This window comes from Pituophis catenifer, unplaced genomic scaffold (assembly GCF_029215685.1).
Source record: "Pituophis catenifer annectens isolate HBS135680 unplaced genomic scaffold, rPitCat1.0.hap2 SCAF_9, whole genome shotgun sequence".
NCBI lineage: Eukaryota > Metazoa > Chordata > Lepidosauria > Squamata > Colubridae > Pituophis > Pituophis catenifer.
In genome coordinates, this window is record NW_027256889.1 from 202,095 (window position 1) to 220,498 (window position 18,404).

Sequence of the window (18,404 nt, forward strand, 5' to 3'; positions counted from 1 at the left end):
GGAAGCCCAGAGGCAGGGCAGCTGAGCAATGCCCAATCTAGGATCTAGCAAGGGACAGTCTGCTGAGCTCTCTTTCTCTCTCTCTCTAGTGGGGCATGCATCACTCCAGAGGCGGCCACTGAGCATGAGGATGCCTATTGCCGGCCTCCAAGCTGCTGCTCCTCTGGTGGTCCCACAGCCCGACGCTCCCCTTGGCCACTACCGCTGGGAAGAGGGGCGGGACAAGCAGACTCACTTTGCTGCAGCCACTCCCAATGCTGATCCCACTTGTCCACCATCTCCTTCTTCTTGGTCATCAGCTTCTCCAGGTGGAGCTTGATCTGCATTGCAAGCAAGAGAATCCTGGCTGGGAGGGGGAAAGGGGCACAATTTTGAACCTTCCAGGATCCCCACCACCATCTTGGAAAGCTTAGTGTCTGAAGCTGGGCACTCGCCGTAGGCCCCTCTGCCCCCAGACCCAGAGGCAGTTCGGCTCTCTCTGGCGCTGGGCCAGGCAAAGGCTGAAAACCCGAAGGCTGGCAAGCAAACAGAACTGCCCCCCTCCCTGGCCTGCCTGCCGCCTTCGGAAGGGCTCTGCTCTGCTGTCCGTAAACTCCTGGAGGCGCCTCCTCGCACACCTGCTTCCCGCTGAAATCATCAGAACAAAGGCAGTTTGCTCATGTGCAGAGGAATCCATCTCTGGCTCTGGCCAGGGGAGCCGCATCAGCAACGGCTTCTCGTTCCCCCAGAGGCTTCGTAGGAGAAGGCCACGCAACATCTTCCCCCCTTCTGCCCGATAGAGAATGGGTCTGGCTCCAGGATCCCCCCACACAACCTCAGCAAGTCCAGGGTAGCTGATCCGCCCCCCACCCTGCTCCCCGCAGTTTCCTCCCTGCAGTTTTCTCGTGCAGATTAAGACCTACATTCAGCGTCGGACTTGAGGAAAACCTCTGACAAACCGATTCCTTAACATCAGCAACCAAGTGAGCCCCTGCATGCTAAATCCCCCAAGCACTTCAGGCGCCAGATCTGGGGTGTCCTCCCGTCCCCCGCACACAGTGGGCCCACCTGTCTGCCAGCTCTGCGATGGACCCTAGGCGAGACTCACCTCCTCAGAGGCCGGGCTTCTGTTCAGCACTAGCGTCTTGCCTAGATCAACGCAGGCAGAGATGGACTTGCTGCGAGCCTCAATTTCACCCTTCAGGCCTTGGTGGTCGCTCATCAGCACCTCTACAGTGGACGCATCCCTGCACACAGAGATGGCGTGGAGAGAGCGGAAGGGCCACGAGGAGGAGGCACCGCTCCTTCTGAGGAGGGCAGGCCGGGGCGACTCTCCCTCCCCATGGCAGTACCTGGGCTTCTCACCAGCACCAATCTGACAGAGGAGGATGTCCATCCAGGAAATGAGGTCCCGCACTAAGTTCAGGAAGCGGATCTTATCGGCCGTGGTGGTGACCTGCAGCCGGCAATCTTCGCACGAGCTCAGCAACTCTTTCCAGGAACGCATCACCTCCTGCTCCTTGGTGGCGATGGCGTCGGCATTCTCACCCGCATACACTGTCTGCAGTTGGGCTGCCACCTCCTGCAATTGCCGTACCTGCCATCCGTCCATCCCCGCCCCCAGAACAGGAAAATATGATCCTACCCGGGAGCTTGCTCGTCCCCAGGTGAGCATTCCCTGAGCTCTGTCCCCTCCCCACTCACCTGGGCCACCAGCACCTGGATGTCGTGCTCAAAGGACTTGAGCATCCTTTGCAGAGTCCCAGCCGAGGTCTTGCATTCCCGGGCTGCAATCGCGGGCAGGCGCTGCTTCTTTTCCTCAATTTGGGAGAGGACATCCTTGCAGTCATTGAAGAACTTGTGCAGCTCATGGGAGGCAGCCAGCATCTGTGCCCTGGTCTCGATCAGCTCCAGCAAGTCTGCCCAGGCCTCGTTCACACCGTCCTTCCACTCGGCAATGGTGGCAGCATCCACGTGTCCGTACTCAATCAGCTCATCCACCATCTGGTTGATGGCCAAGATCCGCTCATTGCCAATAGTGCCAGTCTCACTGGCAAACTCGGTGAACTTTTCCTGCAGCAACTGTGCAAAACAAAGAGAGAGCTATGCGGATCGCACAACAGCAGTCAAAACCCTCCTTGCTTTCTTCATTCTGGACATGCCGTTCTCGCTGTTTCCTTTTCCTTGCCAGTCCTTAATTCTTCTGTCCCCCTTTGGCTCTGGAACCAGCACAAGGCTTGAGAGCATTTCCTAGGCATGGGCAAAGCACGTCGCAGCCTCACTGAGCAGCCCAGAAGCTGGCTTTTGGTGGGCACTGCTGTACCCCAGGCAGGGTCCTCCTCCCACTTCCGCGCCCTCGGCCTTTTGCCCTTTCTCACGGTCACGTGCTCGTAGTCCTGCCCCAGCTCAGGCGAGCCAGCCACCACCTCCTTCTCGGCGATCCAGTGCTCCATCTCATCCACCTCACGATGCAATTGGTAAAGCCAATACTGTTGCTCCAGGCTAGCCTTACGCTCCTCCACCAGGTCTTTCAGGGACACGTAGAGCCGGTCCACCTGGGACTGCCTCCTGCTGACCTGCTCGCTGGCAAGGACACAAGCTGGTCAGTGTGGCTGGCAGGGGGGATAGGTGAGGGGCGGGGAGGGCAGGGCAGGGCCCCACCTGTCTGCGTGGCCCAGCTCTAGCAGGGACCGGCATTGCCGTGACAGCTGGGCGATGGTCTCCGCATAGTTCTCCACTGTCTGTTCGGTCATCAGGTGCTTCTTCAGCAGCTGCAGTGTGCTCTGCTCATCCTGGAAAAGGGATTCCAGAGATGGGAGTATGGGGAGGCCCCTCCCTTTCTCCCCCTTTGCCCTGCTGGTCTTTCCCGCAGGTGGGTAGCCTCGGACCCGCAGCTGGAGAAGGCAGCTTTCCCCAAGTGCCTCTCTTCCCGCCAGCCAGAAGGACCAGAGCGGTCCGAGGAGAGTGGTGGCTCTGATTGCTCGAGAGCTCCTGAGACAGCCTGAGAAGGGGAGCTGCCTCCCAGCCAGCAGACCCCCTCCAGTGGCTGGCTAACCACTTCCCTTGCGCAGGGACCAGCACCCTCCAGCCAGGGCAGAGGGGAGGCTCACCTTGCCCTTCTCGTCGTTCATCATGAAAAGTTCCTGTTCGCTCAGCCAGGCTTCTACCTCCCCCACATCGAAGAAGTACTGCTCAACTTGGTAGGTGGCATCCAGCAGCTGCTGCCGCTGCTCCGTCTCCTCTTGCAGGGCACCCCACAGCTCGGAGAGTTTCTCCCAGAGCAGCCGCATTGTGTCCACCTCAGGGCTCTGGATGGAGGCGATGCCACCAGCTCGCACCAGCACCTCGTCCACTCGGGGCTTGTGTACCTGGATCTCGCGGCGCAGGTTCTGGTGTCAGAGACAGAGCATTGGAGGTAGCCGATTTTTAACCTCCAGCCAGAGTGGAGAGTGGCTGCCAGGTCCAGCTCCAAGGATGGGGAGGCAGGGTGAAGGACCATCCTTTGGCATCACTGACTGACTCTCCATTTGGGCTGTGGGAGAAGGGGCTTTGGGCTGGGACCCAGAGGCTCAGCTACACCAGCGCAGCTTTCTGAAGCAATGCCACCATCTGGGCTGGCTTCAGAGCAAAGCGGGTTCTTGGCCAAGATCCCTCTCTGGGCAGGGCTGCCCGCAAAGTTTGGGACCAGCGCCCTTGTCTCCTTTCTCACCTGGTTCTTCTTGATCAGCTGCTGGACGCTCTGCAGGTTGCTCCCCCGGTCTTTCAGCATCGCCAGTGGGAGGCGGTCCTGCACCCAGACCTAGAGGGAGAGCAAGGGCAAAAACAGGGCCAGGCTGCTGAAAGCAATATGAGCCACGTGGCCAGTTGGCACCAAGGGCCCCAGTGTGGAGAGAGCGCAGCTTCCTCTATACATCAGTTCTCTTGGCTGTGGGGGCTTCATGCTGCTTTTTCTGGCTGTGAGGGGCGGAAACAAGCCATTCAGCACCTTATGGATTTCTGTAGCTGGACATTCCAGTCAGAGAGGAGTCCTGCATGGCCCGGAGCCCCAGATGACTGACTTCAAACCCCATCAGCCTTCCTGAAGCCAATCTGGCTGCCACCTCTACCCAGCACCTACCAGCTCGTCCTCCAGATCGTGGCTGACTTGGTGCAGCTCCTTGGAGGCCAGCAGGATCCTTCGGCGCTCCCGGAGGGGCTCAATGAGGCGCACGATCCGTGCCCCCACCACATTCTGCCTGTCATCCACCATCTCCTGGCCAGCCGTCTCCAGCGGCAGAGCAGCAACCTGGGCCTGCAGCTCCCCCACCTCCTTGGACCACTCCTCCACCTGCGTCTCCAGGGTCTGCAAGAGAGAGAGCTGACATTGGCTGGCAGCCATGAACACGCTCCGGCTTCTGCCGGGCCTTCCTCTGGGAAAACGTTGGCTGCTGGAAGAGGCCTTTAGCCGCCCAGAATGCCCTCCACCCCCTCATCATCATTCTGCTTGATGCGTGAAATTCACTGAAGATGGAACTGACATCTTTGCTGAAGGCTCCGGCTTGGTCACCCAGTCATTTGTCCAGTCAGCTGTGCCTGCGCCGAGAGGGGCCCGGGGGCAGCTCCAGCCCAGCTGCCCTTCTCCAAACAACCTGGCCGAATTCCGGAGTAGAGCTTGGAGAATGCCATCAGTAACACCTGATGCCTCAGAAGGGAGGCTGTAGGGAGACCCCGTGCCCAAGAGGGAGGAAGCTGAAAGGGGGCAGTGGAGAGGAAGTGGCTCTCCTGTCTAAACATCTACCCATAATGATTCTCACATAGACCATTGCTGCTCTAAAAGAACCAAGTAAACTTCAAGATAGAAGCGAAAACGAGACCAACCATCTCAAGAGAAGGTTATGGGACACCCAGCTAATCTCCAGCAGGTGGGAAGTGGGGACCAGCCAGGTGGGGCAGGGGCAGGGACACTTTCCTCTAGCCTTCACAGCCCAACCAGCTGCCTGCCCTCCTCTTCCATTCCACGTGTTTGAGGTGATCAGATGTGCCTCTCCAAGAGCAGCTTCTCTGGGGCTCCTCCTCCAAAGGAACTGACCCAGGAATACCCACAGAGCAGAGAGAAGGTGGGGAGGCAGAGGGGCAGCTCTTCCCAGCTTGATGGGCTGCGCTCCCTCCAGGTTCCTCATGCAGCAACTCGCTTCTCGGACTGCAGGAAGCGCAACTTCGTAATAGGTCTGATTTGGACCAGCTGCTCCAGCAGAGGCCCCCAGGAGCCCAGATGGGGCAGTTCCCAGCCTTCCCTCTGCCCCATTTTGTAGCTCCTCCAGTGGTCCACACAGATTGCCCCTCCCCACCAACACACCAGCAACAGAAGCCAGGGCAGGTCTGCGCTTGACTGAAGGGGTCAAGCCCAAGGGCTTCCTCTGCTCCCCACCCTCCCCGCCAGGGCCCCAGTTCACACGGGCAGCTTCTTGCCACAGTGGAGCCCAACAACTGGCCATGGCCTACTTTGCCCAACTGGCATTCCACTGGTCTCCAAACTCCACAGAATTGCTCAGTGACCCTTTTCCCAAGGTGGGCTCTGAGTGGCAAGGAAGCCAAAAGGCTCTCCCATTAACAGGAATCCAAGGGCAACGTGAAAAACTCAGCTAGACAAGGATGGGAAAGGGAGTGCGGCAGCAGTGGCAGCAACTGAGAACCAAGAACAGGTTTGCAGAGAGGTGGTGTGTGCCAGAAATGCCACCAGCTCTTCCCATAAAGAGCTAGGCCAGAAACCCTATAACCAAGGGGTGGCTCACCCCGCCCTAAAAGGGCTGGCCACAAATCAGAGGGGAAGCAATCTACTGGAGTCTGGGGGGTCCGTGGTGCTGAGCTTCGTGGTTTTTCTACAGACGGTTCATTTCCCAACTAGGTACCATCATCAGTGCTAGTCTGATGTTAGTGCTACACTAGCACTGATGATGGTACCTAGTTGGGTAATGAAATGCTTGCAAGAAAACCACCAAGCTCAGAGAGCACCAAGGCCTCCTCATTTCAACCCTGAGCTACAATAGTCTGTTATTACTGTAAACAGGCCAGCCAAGCAGGCACCCCTTTGCACCCCAGCATCTCCACAGGCTCTCCTTGTCTCCTGGCTGTTGAACTCTTTTCCTGGGGCTCCATAAATTTTCGAGGGGGGAGGGGCAAGGCTGGCTCACTGCTGTCCAAGGTTACTCCAGGCAACCCTCATCCCCCCCAGTACCAACCAGAGCTGATTGGAGGGCGCAGGAGGTAATTAAGGAGGCTTCTGGTTTCAGCACCTGCTGCATTTTTTTTTTTTCATTTGCAGTGTGTTGCCCTTTCTTTCAGTGCTGTCCTGGGAAGCTAAAAGAGGTCCGGGCATTTCAGCATCTCAGGAAACATCTGAGCCGGGCCGTTGAATGTTGAATGTTCTGCCCTGGAGAAGTCCAAACTGGCAAAGCCTTCGCACAACTGGAGCCGCAAAGCCAGATGCCCTTTGGAAGTCCACCCTCAAAACACCCAAATCTCTTCTCAAAGACCCTTTGCTGACCTCCTGCAACCCACCTGTAGCTTCTTGAGGTTGCTGTTTACACTGGCCAGGTCTGGCCCAGCGTCCACCATCTGCAGCTGGCTCTCCATGTGCAGAAGCTGCTTGTCCAGCTCCACATAGCTCTGCACTATCCGGTCGGCCTGGGTGGCTTCCAGGAGCTGCTGGGCCTTCATCTGGGTGGCTGACTCCAGCTCTGCCCAGCACTGCCGGATCTCACCCAGCTTTTTCCTCACCGTTTCCGCTAACTCAGGTTTCTCCTGAATCAGCCGCTGCCCCTCCTAGTGGCAAGGGAAAGAAAGAAGAGCTGGCACAGCGCCCCATGCATTCTGCCAATGGCCCTGGATGCTGGGCCCGATGCCTCCGGCTCCGAAGGGCCCCAAAGTGAAGGAAGCTTTCCGGCTGTGCCCTTGAGAAGCTGAGTCAAGGCTTCCTGGGCCTCTGGGCACAACTTGGGAGTCTGGATTCCTCATCAGCCCCTTCCTAAAAACGCTCCCTAAGTTTCTGCGGGATTGTGGGGAAGCCGGGAAAGTAAGGGAAGGAATGTTAGAAATGCACACCCAGAAAAAAAAAGAGGAATTTGTTAGGTAATTCATTTCCTAAATGGTCGTTCATTACCTCCCTAAGAAATCCTCCTACTCCCTTTGTTTGCACCCTGCCACGCGAGTGGCCTTGGAACTTTACCAGTTGGTCTGACCTCTGACTCGCCAACACCAGTGGCAGGTTGTCGCTAGGCGTGTTGGCCACCACCGCCACCATACATTGTGGCTCAACAACCTGAGCAGCTTTTGCCACCAGTCGAGGGAGACCCATGCACTCCCATCCTGGGAGCTTAGTCTAAACACAGGTTCCCCAGAACTGCTGTCTGCAGCCCTGTTTGCCCTGGAGAACACAATTCTCCCCTCTCTCATTGGCTCCGGGCTTTGAAAGGGCCCAAGAATGGCTCTGCAGACCCAGCTGTGCTTTCAGCCAGCGCTCCCTTTGTCCCTCACCCTGAGATGGGGCAGCCCATCTAGCAGGGAGCCGCTCGTCTTGCCCCCTTGTCCCCGTCCAATGACGGAGGAGTTGCCGTCATTGAATGCACAAGAACAGCCGAAGGAGAGAAACGGGATGTGCCCATCCCCATCCCCACTGTACTAGCTCAGCAGCCTTCCCTTCCTCTCCGTTGATCTGGAAAAGAGGGAGTCTTCTCCAGAGGGGCAACCCCCCTGCCATCTTTGCTCTAATGCTCTGATTGTTCCCTTCAGGAACCCTTCGATGAGAGTCTTCGTGGGGGGGGGGCATGAGGCTGCCAAAAACACACAGCCCTCCTAACTGCCTTGGCTTATGTCAGGTGGGAGGGGGCAGCGGCCGGGAGGGCAGTAGCTCCCACTGCAGCTGTACATAAGCCATCTTCCCTGCCTGCAGACCTAACCTTAACCCTAACCCTTGCAGGACAGGACTTGGGAAGCTGCAGCAAACTACCTGAGTGGCTTCATCAGTCCAATGCTTCCCTGGGCACCGCCTGCAGGTCTCCAGCAAAGCCCCTAGGCAAGCAGCATCCTGCCCAGGCCACAGGGTCAAGACATCAGACATCAAGGGCCAACAGCTGTGCATAATACCCCAGCCTCCTCCTGCCTGCCAGACCTTTACTGGTGGGTTAGCCCAATTTATGCAGGACGCAGGCAGGCTAGTTTAACCCACACACTTCTCTGTCAATGTTTACCCTGAGCAAAACCAATGCCAAGGCATAGCCAAGGCCTCCCCTGGCCCCCTGAAATTTCCTGTGGAATCTCACTGGAATCTCCTGTGAGAATATGGGCCTCCCTCCACTCACTCAGCCTGGAGTTTCCTGTTCCACTCGGCTTGCTGAGATCTTCCACAGAGGAAAAAATGGGTGCTTGGATGCTGCCTGGGGACCCTTCTGGATGGCCCAAATTTTTGACACCCAAAGCAAGTGGTCTGCCATGCAGAGGGTTTCCTGCTGCCCTGAGATCCCCGCAGTGTCAGTCGCTTTGTCGCAGGGCCACAAAGCGACTGGGATCAGTTGCTCCCGGGATCACCCCTTCAGAGGAATGCAGACTGAAGGAAAGAAGGGGTTCTGGGCCTGTGGCAAGAGATATCTGGTGCCTAAATTCAGAAGAGACCTGTATCTCCAGCTATACCATGCGGTGCCATTGGGGTAGGAGCTGCCCTCTAATTATTGCCATCTACTCTGCATTCACAGCACATCAAGCAGCAGCTCCAAACTAATCCGGACACTCTCAGGGCTAGTGCCAAGAAACCCCCCTTCTTCTTTCTCATTCCCCGCCCCCAAGGGGTCCACTCTCACCTGAGAAACAGCATCTTTTCAAGCACATGTTACTCAACTCTCCACGCTACCTGCAGGTGCAAATGAGCCCTTCCTTGGCAAGTAAGGGATATACCGGATTTTCAGCCCACCACCCCAGCCCAAGTCAGGCGGCCTGGTCCCAGAACCACCTCCCTCCAGGCCAGATTCAGCCCAGAGCCTCTTCTACCATACCTGCTCTTCCCAGGGCAGCCCCCCCCAGGTGAGCAAACCCCTGCCCCCGCTTGCCAGGTGCCGTCTCCGAGTCTCTTCATAGACAGAGCTACGGTCCCTTCCCCACCAGCAAAAGCCCCGCAGCTGCAGGTCAGCCAACCTTCCAGCCAGGGAGCAGGCACCGCATATCACATCTGGCGACAGACACAGAACAGGCCAAGCACAGGCTGCGGAGCAAAGGGGAGGCGCTTGCATCCCCCCCCCCGGGGCTCCCGGGCCAAGGCAGAGCAGAGGCCCTCAGGAGGCTCCGGGCATCTTCCCCGGAGCATCCTCCAAGACGCAGTGCGGAGGTGGGGGGGGGAGACGGGCTCTCTACCTGAGCTGAACAACGCGCCGCCCGAAGCGCGCCCTGCGTCATCAGCCGGCCGGAGGCGAGGGGGTCTCTCCTCCCCCGCCAGGCAAGCCTCCAGCCTCGCTCCTCCCGCACCCACCTTTTCGATCTTGTGCAGCCACTCCTTATTCTGCGCCAGCTCGGCCATGAAGGCGCGGTGCCGGAGCCATCGCTTGGGGGCCGGCGGCGGCTGCTGCTTCCATGACGGCGCGTCCTTGTCACGAGGCGCCTCGCCGGCCATCAGCGCCTCTTTCTCCGCCACCCAGCCATCCAGCTGCGAGAGAGACGGGCGGGGAGGCGCGCTCAGCCTGGCTCCGAAGAGCCCCCCCCCCACTCGGCCCGGGCTCCCTTCGCCTCCTCCTACCTGCGCAGAGGACGCCTCCGCCCGGCGGCTTATAGCCGAGCCCAGACCCTGCCGCGTCACGGTCCCCAGCGCCCCGATCCCGGCCGGCGCGCTGCAGCGAAAGAGCTGGCAGCCGCGGAGTCGCCCTCCCTTCCGCCCGCCCGGCTCAGACCCAGTTCGCAGGGAGGGGAGGGGAGGGGAAGGGGGGCCGCTCGCTTTCGGAGAACGGTTTTCGCGGGGGTGGGGGGTGGAGAGGGGCTCAAACCGCTCATTCCTCCCAGCCAGGCCACTCCGAGGCGGGGGGAAACTGTGCGGGGTGTGGGGGGAGGTCGTGTGCCGCGAAGGGACCCCCGCCCCGCTGGGAGTGTCTCCCCTCGGCCTCGGGAAGGGGCAGCGCAGGCCGGAGGGGCTTCAAGCCGAGTCCTCGCTTGGAGGGCTGTGGGAAATCGAAAAACCCGGGTCACCGCGTGCCGTACAACCGGGGTGGTGGTGGTGCTATCAGGCATCCCCCATAGCCGGCCCCTCCCAACGGCAACCTTAGGGGAGGCGAAACTCAACCAGGCCGAATTAGAATCTTGAAGGAACAGCCGCGGATCGCGGGGTCTCGGGAAGGCCGGCAACTGTGCTTGGGGCGGGGGGGGGGGGATAGAGGGGTAGACCGCCCCGCGAATGCAATGCCCACCGGACCCCGAGGAAAGGGGGAGATAGAGCTACATTCCTTTTGCTAACAAACGAGAGGGGAAAGCTCTGAGTAACTCTGATCCTTGGATCCTTCTGCTTTACTCTTTCCACCTATACTCCCTCCCGCCCCCAGACCCTCCTAAAGGCCAGCTCATCCTGTTGGTTGAGCTGTGGGCATAGATTAAGGCAGCATGCTCGAATATCCCCTCATGAAAACCCCCAAAACAATCAACACTACTCTGCCCTTTTGCAAAGGGGGGGGGGAGGTCCTTCACTGCCAGATTTCTCGGGCCAAAGCAGAACAGCCTCCCGGGCACATCCTTTCTGGGGCCCTCCAAAGGACTAGCTGCATTTGGGGGGAGTGTAACTGGGGCAGGGGTCCCCTACGTCTGCCACCTTCCAGCCCTTGGTTTCTTCTGGCCTCTTGGGCATACACCACCACCACACCCGGAGTCCCCGTGTTCCATACCTCATGGCAACTTTGCAGGAAGCGCTGCAGCTCCAGGTGGTCAGTGAGACGCAGCATCCAGAGGTTGGCCAGCTGGACATTTTGTCCACTCCTGCAAGGAGAGCAAACTGGTCAACCTAGTTAGCTTCCTTCCCAGGAGGATTCTGCCTGGCACGTGGGCCCCTGCCCCCTTTTAGCCCTTCCTGGTATCTTAACCAGCCAGGCCCCCTTTCTGCTCAGTGAAGGGATGTGGAGGCAGGGCTGGCTTCAGAGCCCTTTGCATCCAGGGAAGGTCTCTGTGCTCCCAGAAGCCCCTTTTTTATTAACCTCCCAACAGCCAAACCGGATCTTAGTAGTCAAAGTGACTCCCTGCTTCACAAACCTACAAAAATGCCATCAGAGAGAATGTGATGTTTGCATTCCTCTTTAAGAACCCAAATCACTATAAGCTCAAAGATCAAGATATTGATTGGACAAATAGATGATGACAGTGGTAATAATAACACCCACCCCCCCAAAGGGACACCTTCTCTGCCCCTCCTGCTTTGGGCTAAAAAAAAAAGGCTATCTGGAGCAGGAAACTAGATTTGGAATATGACACCAATTAAGTTGTCAAAAGAAACTAGCTCTTGGCCCTTTGCAAAGACATGCTTCTAAGGAGAAGGGGGAGAAGCAGCCCCTCCCAGCATGTTCCTTCAGACCCCAGCCCTTTTGCTGCAGCCCTCCTTCATCTTAGTGGATCTAGCACCTTACTTGGACCCAAGGCCTGGCGGCTGTGGGGAATACAGCCAGTCACCTGAGGGAGATTGAGAGCCAATCTCTGGCCTGCAGATGGTGGGGGGAGGGAATGTGGTGCCTTCCCCAACCAGCAGCATCCAAACACTTGCAAATGGCCACAGTTCCACCACAGCTCCTCAAGGCACCTGGTGGGGGAAGGCATGGGGAGGAACTGGCGTTTATTTCTCTGGGGCTTGAGTGTGGAACCTTTTCCCTTTGGTCAATGCCATCCTCAGGCCTAGGGGCCCTCGTGCAACAGGTGTGAGGGGCTGCCTACAGCTTTTCTCCCCATTGCAAAGTCTACATGACTGGGGCTGGCCAAGGGTTTGTCTGCTCCTAGTCAGCAAGGCCGGGCTCAGGCCACAGGGAGAGCAGCAGGGAAAGGCATGCAGCCACCCTGGGATTCTGACCCAGGGAGGAACTTCCCAGCACTCTGTTTAGCCTCTCCAGGCAGGCAAGGGTTGAAGCAGAAGACCTGGGCAGGTCCTGTGGGTTTTGCACTGGTGGGGGGGACTTCTGCTGACCACCTGCTTACTTTGCCCGGAGGGTCTCCATTTTGTCCTTCACCCGCTCACTATAGAGGTTGCCTTGCCGAATCAGGCACTCGCCCGCCTTGAGAGCCACTGTGGTCTTTTGCATCTGGAGTTCCATGGTGGTCATGAACTCTTTCTGCTTCTTGATTGCCTTCTCCACCCCTTCCACTGTTGTGGGCAGCTCTGTGTGGGCCAGCGTGGCTTCCTGCAACAATGCCAAAAAGCGGGCTGAGGCCACAGCCGTCAAAACCCTCCTGCTTCCTTCAGCTGATTGAGATGCTCCTACGTAGACTTTCTGCAAGAACCATGGAAGCCAGGCCAGGGGGGCGGGAGACCTCCAATTACATCATCCACAAGGCTGAGCCCCCTCCCCACCTTAACACATTGGTTGAAGGCTTTGCAAACATCAGGATGCTGTGCACAAGATAAACCTGCGTGAAAACAAAACCAGAAGCAGCATGACACAGATAAGGCTAGCATGCAGCGAAGTTTTAAAGGCAGGCAGCTGTGCCCTGGATGAAGCTACAAGGCAGCCAGGTAGAAAATGCACAACTCTGTCTTTTGCTCTAGGTGGGAAAGTGATCAGGGCAAGCCAATGAAAAGGCTGATATGGTCAAGGCTGGAGATAATAAAAGGGCAAAATATTATATCAGAATTTATTTGATATTGAATTGGGAGGAAAACATTGTGCAAACAAGTCAAACTTTGCATTCAGAGTTAACCCAGCAAGCCCACCACCCAAAAAACGGTTTGTGACACAGCTGATTGAAAACCCAAATCTGAATGACCCTCTGCCCAGACTCCAAGATACAATAGAAATTGGATTTTATGGCTCAAGACAAGAAGCCGGGGGGGGGGGGGGGCGGGCAAGGGTTAGGCATCTCTGCATGGGCTGCAATTATCCCTAAGCCACTGCTCTTTCTTCATCCCCCACCCCACCCCTGTTCGGATCAGGGCCCAGCCTCAGGGATGGTGGGCCTGCAGTTGTACCAACTCCTTGCAACCCTCTGACGTGGAGGTGGTGCTTTTGCTCTGCAATGCCATGAAAGCTTCAGAGAAAAGCCTGTCCACTCCCCCAGCATGCCCCCAGGGAGAAACAGCCCTGCAGGGTTTCCTTAAGGAAGACAGCTGTGATCTCCACCCAGTGCTTGGCTCACTTCCTTGCAAAAGTTTTCTTCTTTTTAAATAAGGATATAGGAGAGAACTGTCCAGAACGTTTTCAAGCACCGAATGCCCAACCAACAGACTTATTCTTTTGGCATACAAAGGCTTAAAATGCATCTAGAAATCTGCCATAATTTACCTGAGAAGACAATGACCCCGACAGTGTAAGGCCACCCCACCCCGGAGGATAAAAGCAGGCAGAAATCCTATGCTCTCACCCCCTTGCCAACCCCTCTCCTAAATGGGTGCTGGCAATGGGTTACATAAGAGCGTACGCTTGTCAGAAGTCGAATTTATGAAGGAAAAATTGATTAAAATCCCTCATCCCCTTGTTAGAAGACTAAAAGAACTATATTGGCTCCAACTTCCTCTTCCTTCTGGAGAACTAACTAGAGGGGCTTAGCATATATTAAGGTTGGGCATTCTGTGAAAATCCAGCCACAGACTCAGCAGTTGTGCCTGCTGGTGAGAACTCCACACACACACCCAGCTGCTAGCCCCCAAACCTGCAGAGAAAAGGAATTCCAACAAGGCAAGGCCCTGCATAACACCCCCCCACACACACACACACACTGCCTTGCTGCCTTTTAAAATCCTGGATTGCACTCCACCATCTAAGGTCTGGTGAGGTGCAGGAAGACTTTCTTGCCTTTTAATAAAATCTGTTGGTCAGAAAAGAAGCTACCCAATTTCTGCTATGATTAGCTAGTGTTAGCCCTTTGCAAACTGGCCATCTGGCAGCGTAGGAAACCCAGCAAGGGGATAAATTCGATATCCAGACTCAGCCTGTTGCACACCTTCAGTGCAGCGGTGAAATCCCTCCCACCCCTGGAGGCTCTGTCCACCTGCTGGGATGTTATTACGTCCCATTTTTTTAACCATCTGCACGGGCACAGAAGGTTCTGCGCAATACCAAAAGAGCAAGCAGGTCTTAAAAAACCTGAGAATTATAGACCAATATCTCTTCTGAACAATGATTATAAAATTTTCGCAAAAGTATTAGCCAACAGGTTAATGCCAGTTATTCAAGAGGTGATTCATCATGACTAAGCAGGATTTATAGAAGGCAGATACATGAAGGATAATGTAAGGCAAATAATAAACTTATTGGACTATCTTGAGAAGAATAAACAGATATCTGCAGTGCTGGTGTTTCTGGATGCGGAGAAGGCCTTTGATAGAGTGGATTGGAACTTTCTACTAATGATTTTGAGAAAAATGGACTTTGGGGATCAGTTTATACAGGCGGTTTCAGCAATTTATCAACAACAAACGGCACAAATTATTATTAATGGAAGTCTGACTACAAATTTTAGTACTGAAAAAGGAACAAGACAAGGTTGTCCACTATCCCCATTGTTATTTATTTTAACATTAGAAGTCTTGTTGAATACAATATGGGATTCAAACTCATTACATGGCATAGCTATTAGGCATGAGGATTTGCAGATGATCTGGTTGTTACCCTAACACAGCCGATGGAATCAATAATTCAGATGAAAGACATTATAAAAGAATATGGTATGATATCAGGATTTAGACTGAACCAGAAAAAGACTAAGATGATTGTTAAAAATATGACACAAGATCGTAAGCAGGAACTTGAAAGCAAGGCAGGCTTTGAAATAGTATCAAAAGTTAAATGGGACTTCCTGTTTGCTGTTTGTCCCCGCTGGACGCTCCTCTGGGATCGTCGAACCCACTGCCTGTAAGAGCCGCCTTTTTCAGCGGAATGGTGGCTCGAAAAAACTCCGTTTCCATTAGGAAACGGAGATAGAGCCGGCTGGGGTGGGTAGAGTCCTCTGCCTAATCCCAAAAGTTTTTTATTTACTTTTGGGAGGGAGCGGAAGAGACTCCCCGTATCCCCAGCCGACGCTCCGGGCTCTGGGAAATCTCTGCTACACGCAGAGCTAGGGGGCAAAAGCAAGCCTGTAAATCTGTCAAATAAATTAATTAAAGAAGATATGAGCTGGACCTTTGATCCTGAAGCGCAAGTATTCCTTTTATTCTATTTTGCCTAAGAAGTGAAGTGAAGGGAAAAAAGTTTTTTTTTAAAATGGCGATTGCTGCTGCGGCTTGAAGAGAGGCTGAAAGGGAAACTCCTTCCGTTTTCAATTACAAAGTAGCAGAATGAATACTTTTGGCTGTAACTGAAGGCAAAATCTCACTCTCATTTCTGTGTTTTTTTTTCTTGTTTCTTTTTTCTCTTTGAGGATTTGATATTGATCTTGGTTGGAAAAAAGTTTTTTTTTCTCTCTCTTTTCCAGTAAATTTTGTCTGCGTGGAAAAATGGCACTGAGACTTATAAAACTAGACAAACAGGCAGTGGGGGGGGATTCCCCCATTAATAAATTACATCAACAAGTTTTAATTCTCCAGTCACAGAAACCTGACTTTAATATAATAGAATTTCTTCTTGAGGAGATTGTAAGAAGGGATGAGATTGTGAATCAGCAACTTGAAAAATTTAAGTTGGAAATCAAAGAAATTGGTGAACTGGTGAAATCTAAGTTTGGCTTTTTGGATCGAAAGATTTTAAAAGTAGCTAATGGCTTAGCAGACTTTATGACTCAGTTGGAAGCAAATACTAACTCTAAAATGAAAGAAACTGAGGAGAATTTGGATGACAAGATCCAAAAAATTAAAAAGGATTTGGCAAACATTCAGGATAATAGTTCAGAAGACAAACTTAAAATGGAGGCTGATCAAAAGACTGTTATTGAAGAAAATGTACAACAGAGGATTGAAAGAGAAGTTTTAATGATCCAATACAATTTTACAGAATATGCAATTAGACTGAGAGGTTTGCAGGAAGATGACAGAGATGATTTAAGGAAGATATCTTCTGAAATTCTGGCTGGGATTTTAAAGGTTCAACCTGATGAAGTGTTTTGCAGGATTGACAGAATTTATAGAATAAACTCCTGGTTGGCAAAACAAAGGCAATTGCCTAGAGATGTGGTGATTTATTTTACAGACAAAGAAATTAGAAATAATATTGTCCAGAATTCTTATGACTCTGCTTTGCAATTTTGTGGAAGAAAGATTTGGATTTTTAAGGAACTCCCGCCCAAGATGTTAATGGAGAGGAAGAAATTTGGTTTTCTAGTGAATGAGTTAAAAAAAAGGAATATTCTATTTAGGTGGGACGTCCCAGTTGGTTTAATATTGAGACACCAAGGAGTAAGATACCAACTGGATACAGTCGAAAAAGCGGAAGAATTTTATCAAAAAATTTTAAAAATAAATTTAACATCTTTGGGCATAACACAGGACAAGCAAAAGGAGTTGGAAATAAAGGGAAAACATCAAATTACAGAGGCTGTGGTAGATAAACTGTCTCTGGACTCCTTGGATACCCCAGCTGGACTGTCTATAAATTTGAGAGCAGTGTCATCTGATTTTAATGTGATGAACTATCAACTTACAGACAAGTGCGTAAATCAACCAGTTGATATACAAGTGAAGGAAAAGACATATGAGATAATAAAACAAAACCAACAAGATCAATTTACAAAGCAGAATGACAACCGATCAGCTGATACACAACTTGTAGGAAGGAAATCTGGATGGAAATGCAACCCGCAAAAGAAAAAGAAAAGAAACAGATCTCGTAGAAATAGTAGTTTCTAAACCAAGCAACAGTGAAGCCAGGGATTTTAAAAAAAAAATAAATGAATATGTGAAAAGATATTGGAGGCGAATTATTGTTTAATACTATCTTGAGGAAAGTGGCAGATCTCTGCAATGCCGTGATTTTGGGATGTGGAAAGAGCCTTACATTGTTGGATTTGAACTTGAACTATCTATTTTGGATTTCTCTTACCGATAAATATATTATAACTATTTTGAGTTACAAGGCAAGAGAGTCATGCTGGGGCATGCAGAAGATCTGGCTGTTACCCACAAAGATGATGGGGATTTATAATCCTGATGAAAACCACAATTACAACTATATGGAATATAATTATAATGTCACTCGGGTGGTTGTTTTTATTTTTATATATACATGAGGATATTCATTATTGATGGGGGCAGAAGATGACTGAAGATTTTGAATAAACTGTTGCACCAGGATGCTATGTTACCCTATTATGGATGATGGATTTAACAATCTAGTGGAAAGACATCAAAGAAGATACTAAATGAATTATAAATTTAAAGTTATTGTCTTTTTTTATAAAATGGAATGTATATATAGACATATGTATATTTTAGCAGAGTGGGCAGTGGATTATATTTAGAATTGTAGTGCATGGTAATCTTGCAGGAAACTGGGTTGAAATAGGCTAGTTTAGTGATTGATTAGTTTAAGAAAAAGGATTTTTAAGTCATATATTTTGGGGAGTGGAAGAATCGGATAGAACTGAACAAATGTTAAATTTGGAGAAGGCTGCTTTGAAATGTTAAATTAATATATATAAAAGTAAAGGTTATGTTGTTGTAATAATAATAATATTTTATAAGTTTGGGGGAGGAGAAAAAGGGTAGATTGTGAAAAGCGGAGAAAAGCGGAGTTATAAGAATACTTTGCTAAGGGTCAGTACTTTGAGGAGTGAGTAAGGGCATGGTAAAATATTATGTAATTAATTATGAATTAGCTTATTGTTGTGAAGAAGAAGTCACGGGGGGGGATGGGTGGTGAGGGGGGGTTAGGGAAGAAGGGAGGAAAAGGGGGAAAAACTTGTATTTGAAAAACTTTTTCAATAAAAAAAAAAAAAGTTAAATATTTAGGAGTACAAGTTGCAGACTCAAATATAAAATTATTTCAAAATAATTATGAGGTGTTGTGGCGAGAGGTACAAAAGGATATGGAGACGTGGAAAAAACTGCAGCTGTCGTTGCTTGGAAGAATAGCAGCAGTTAAGATGAACGTTTTGCCTAGATTTCTCTTTTTGTTTCAAATGATTCCGGTGCTTAAAAGTGATAAGCAATTGAGAGAATGGCAAAATGGACTGAATAAGTTTGTCTGGAATGAGAAAAAGCCGAGAGTCAAACTGAAAATTATGCAAGATGTTCCAGAAAGGGGAGGCCTTAAACTTCCAAACCTACAATTGTATTATGAAGTAGCAGCTTTGACACAAGC

The 18,404-nt window shown here is 52.2% G+C and overlaps 1 protein-coding gene across 1 annotated transcript in view; it reads right to left on the minus strand.

The window, feature by feature from the left end:
- Window positions 1-18,404, minus strand: part of SPTBN4 (spectrin beta, non-erythrocytic 4) — a 37,337-nt gene that overhangs the window by 5,696 nt on the left and 13,237 nt on the right. The window contains 13 exon segments of the mRNA XM_070949766.1: window positions 236-320; window positions 1,088-1,226; window positions 1,332-1,576; window positions 1,684-2,061; window positions 2,358-2,562; window positions 2,641-2,771; window positions 3,090-3,368; window positions 3,689-3,778; window positions 4,097-4,321; window positions 6,517-6,780; window positions 9,473-9,646; window positions 10,866-10,956; window positions 12,157-12,359. Coding sequence (XP_070805867.1) covers window positions 236-320; window positions 1,088-1,226; window positions 1,332-1,576; window positions 1,684-2,061; window positions 2,358-2,562; window positions 2,641-2,771; window positions 3,090-3,368; window positions 3,689-3,778; window positions 4,097-4,321; window positions 6,517-6,780; window positions 9,473-9,646; window positions 10,866-10,956; window positions 12,157-12,359 — 2,509 coding nt within the window.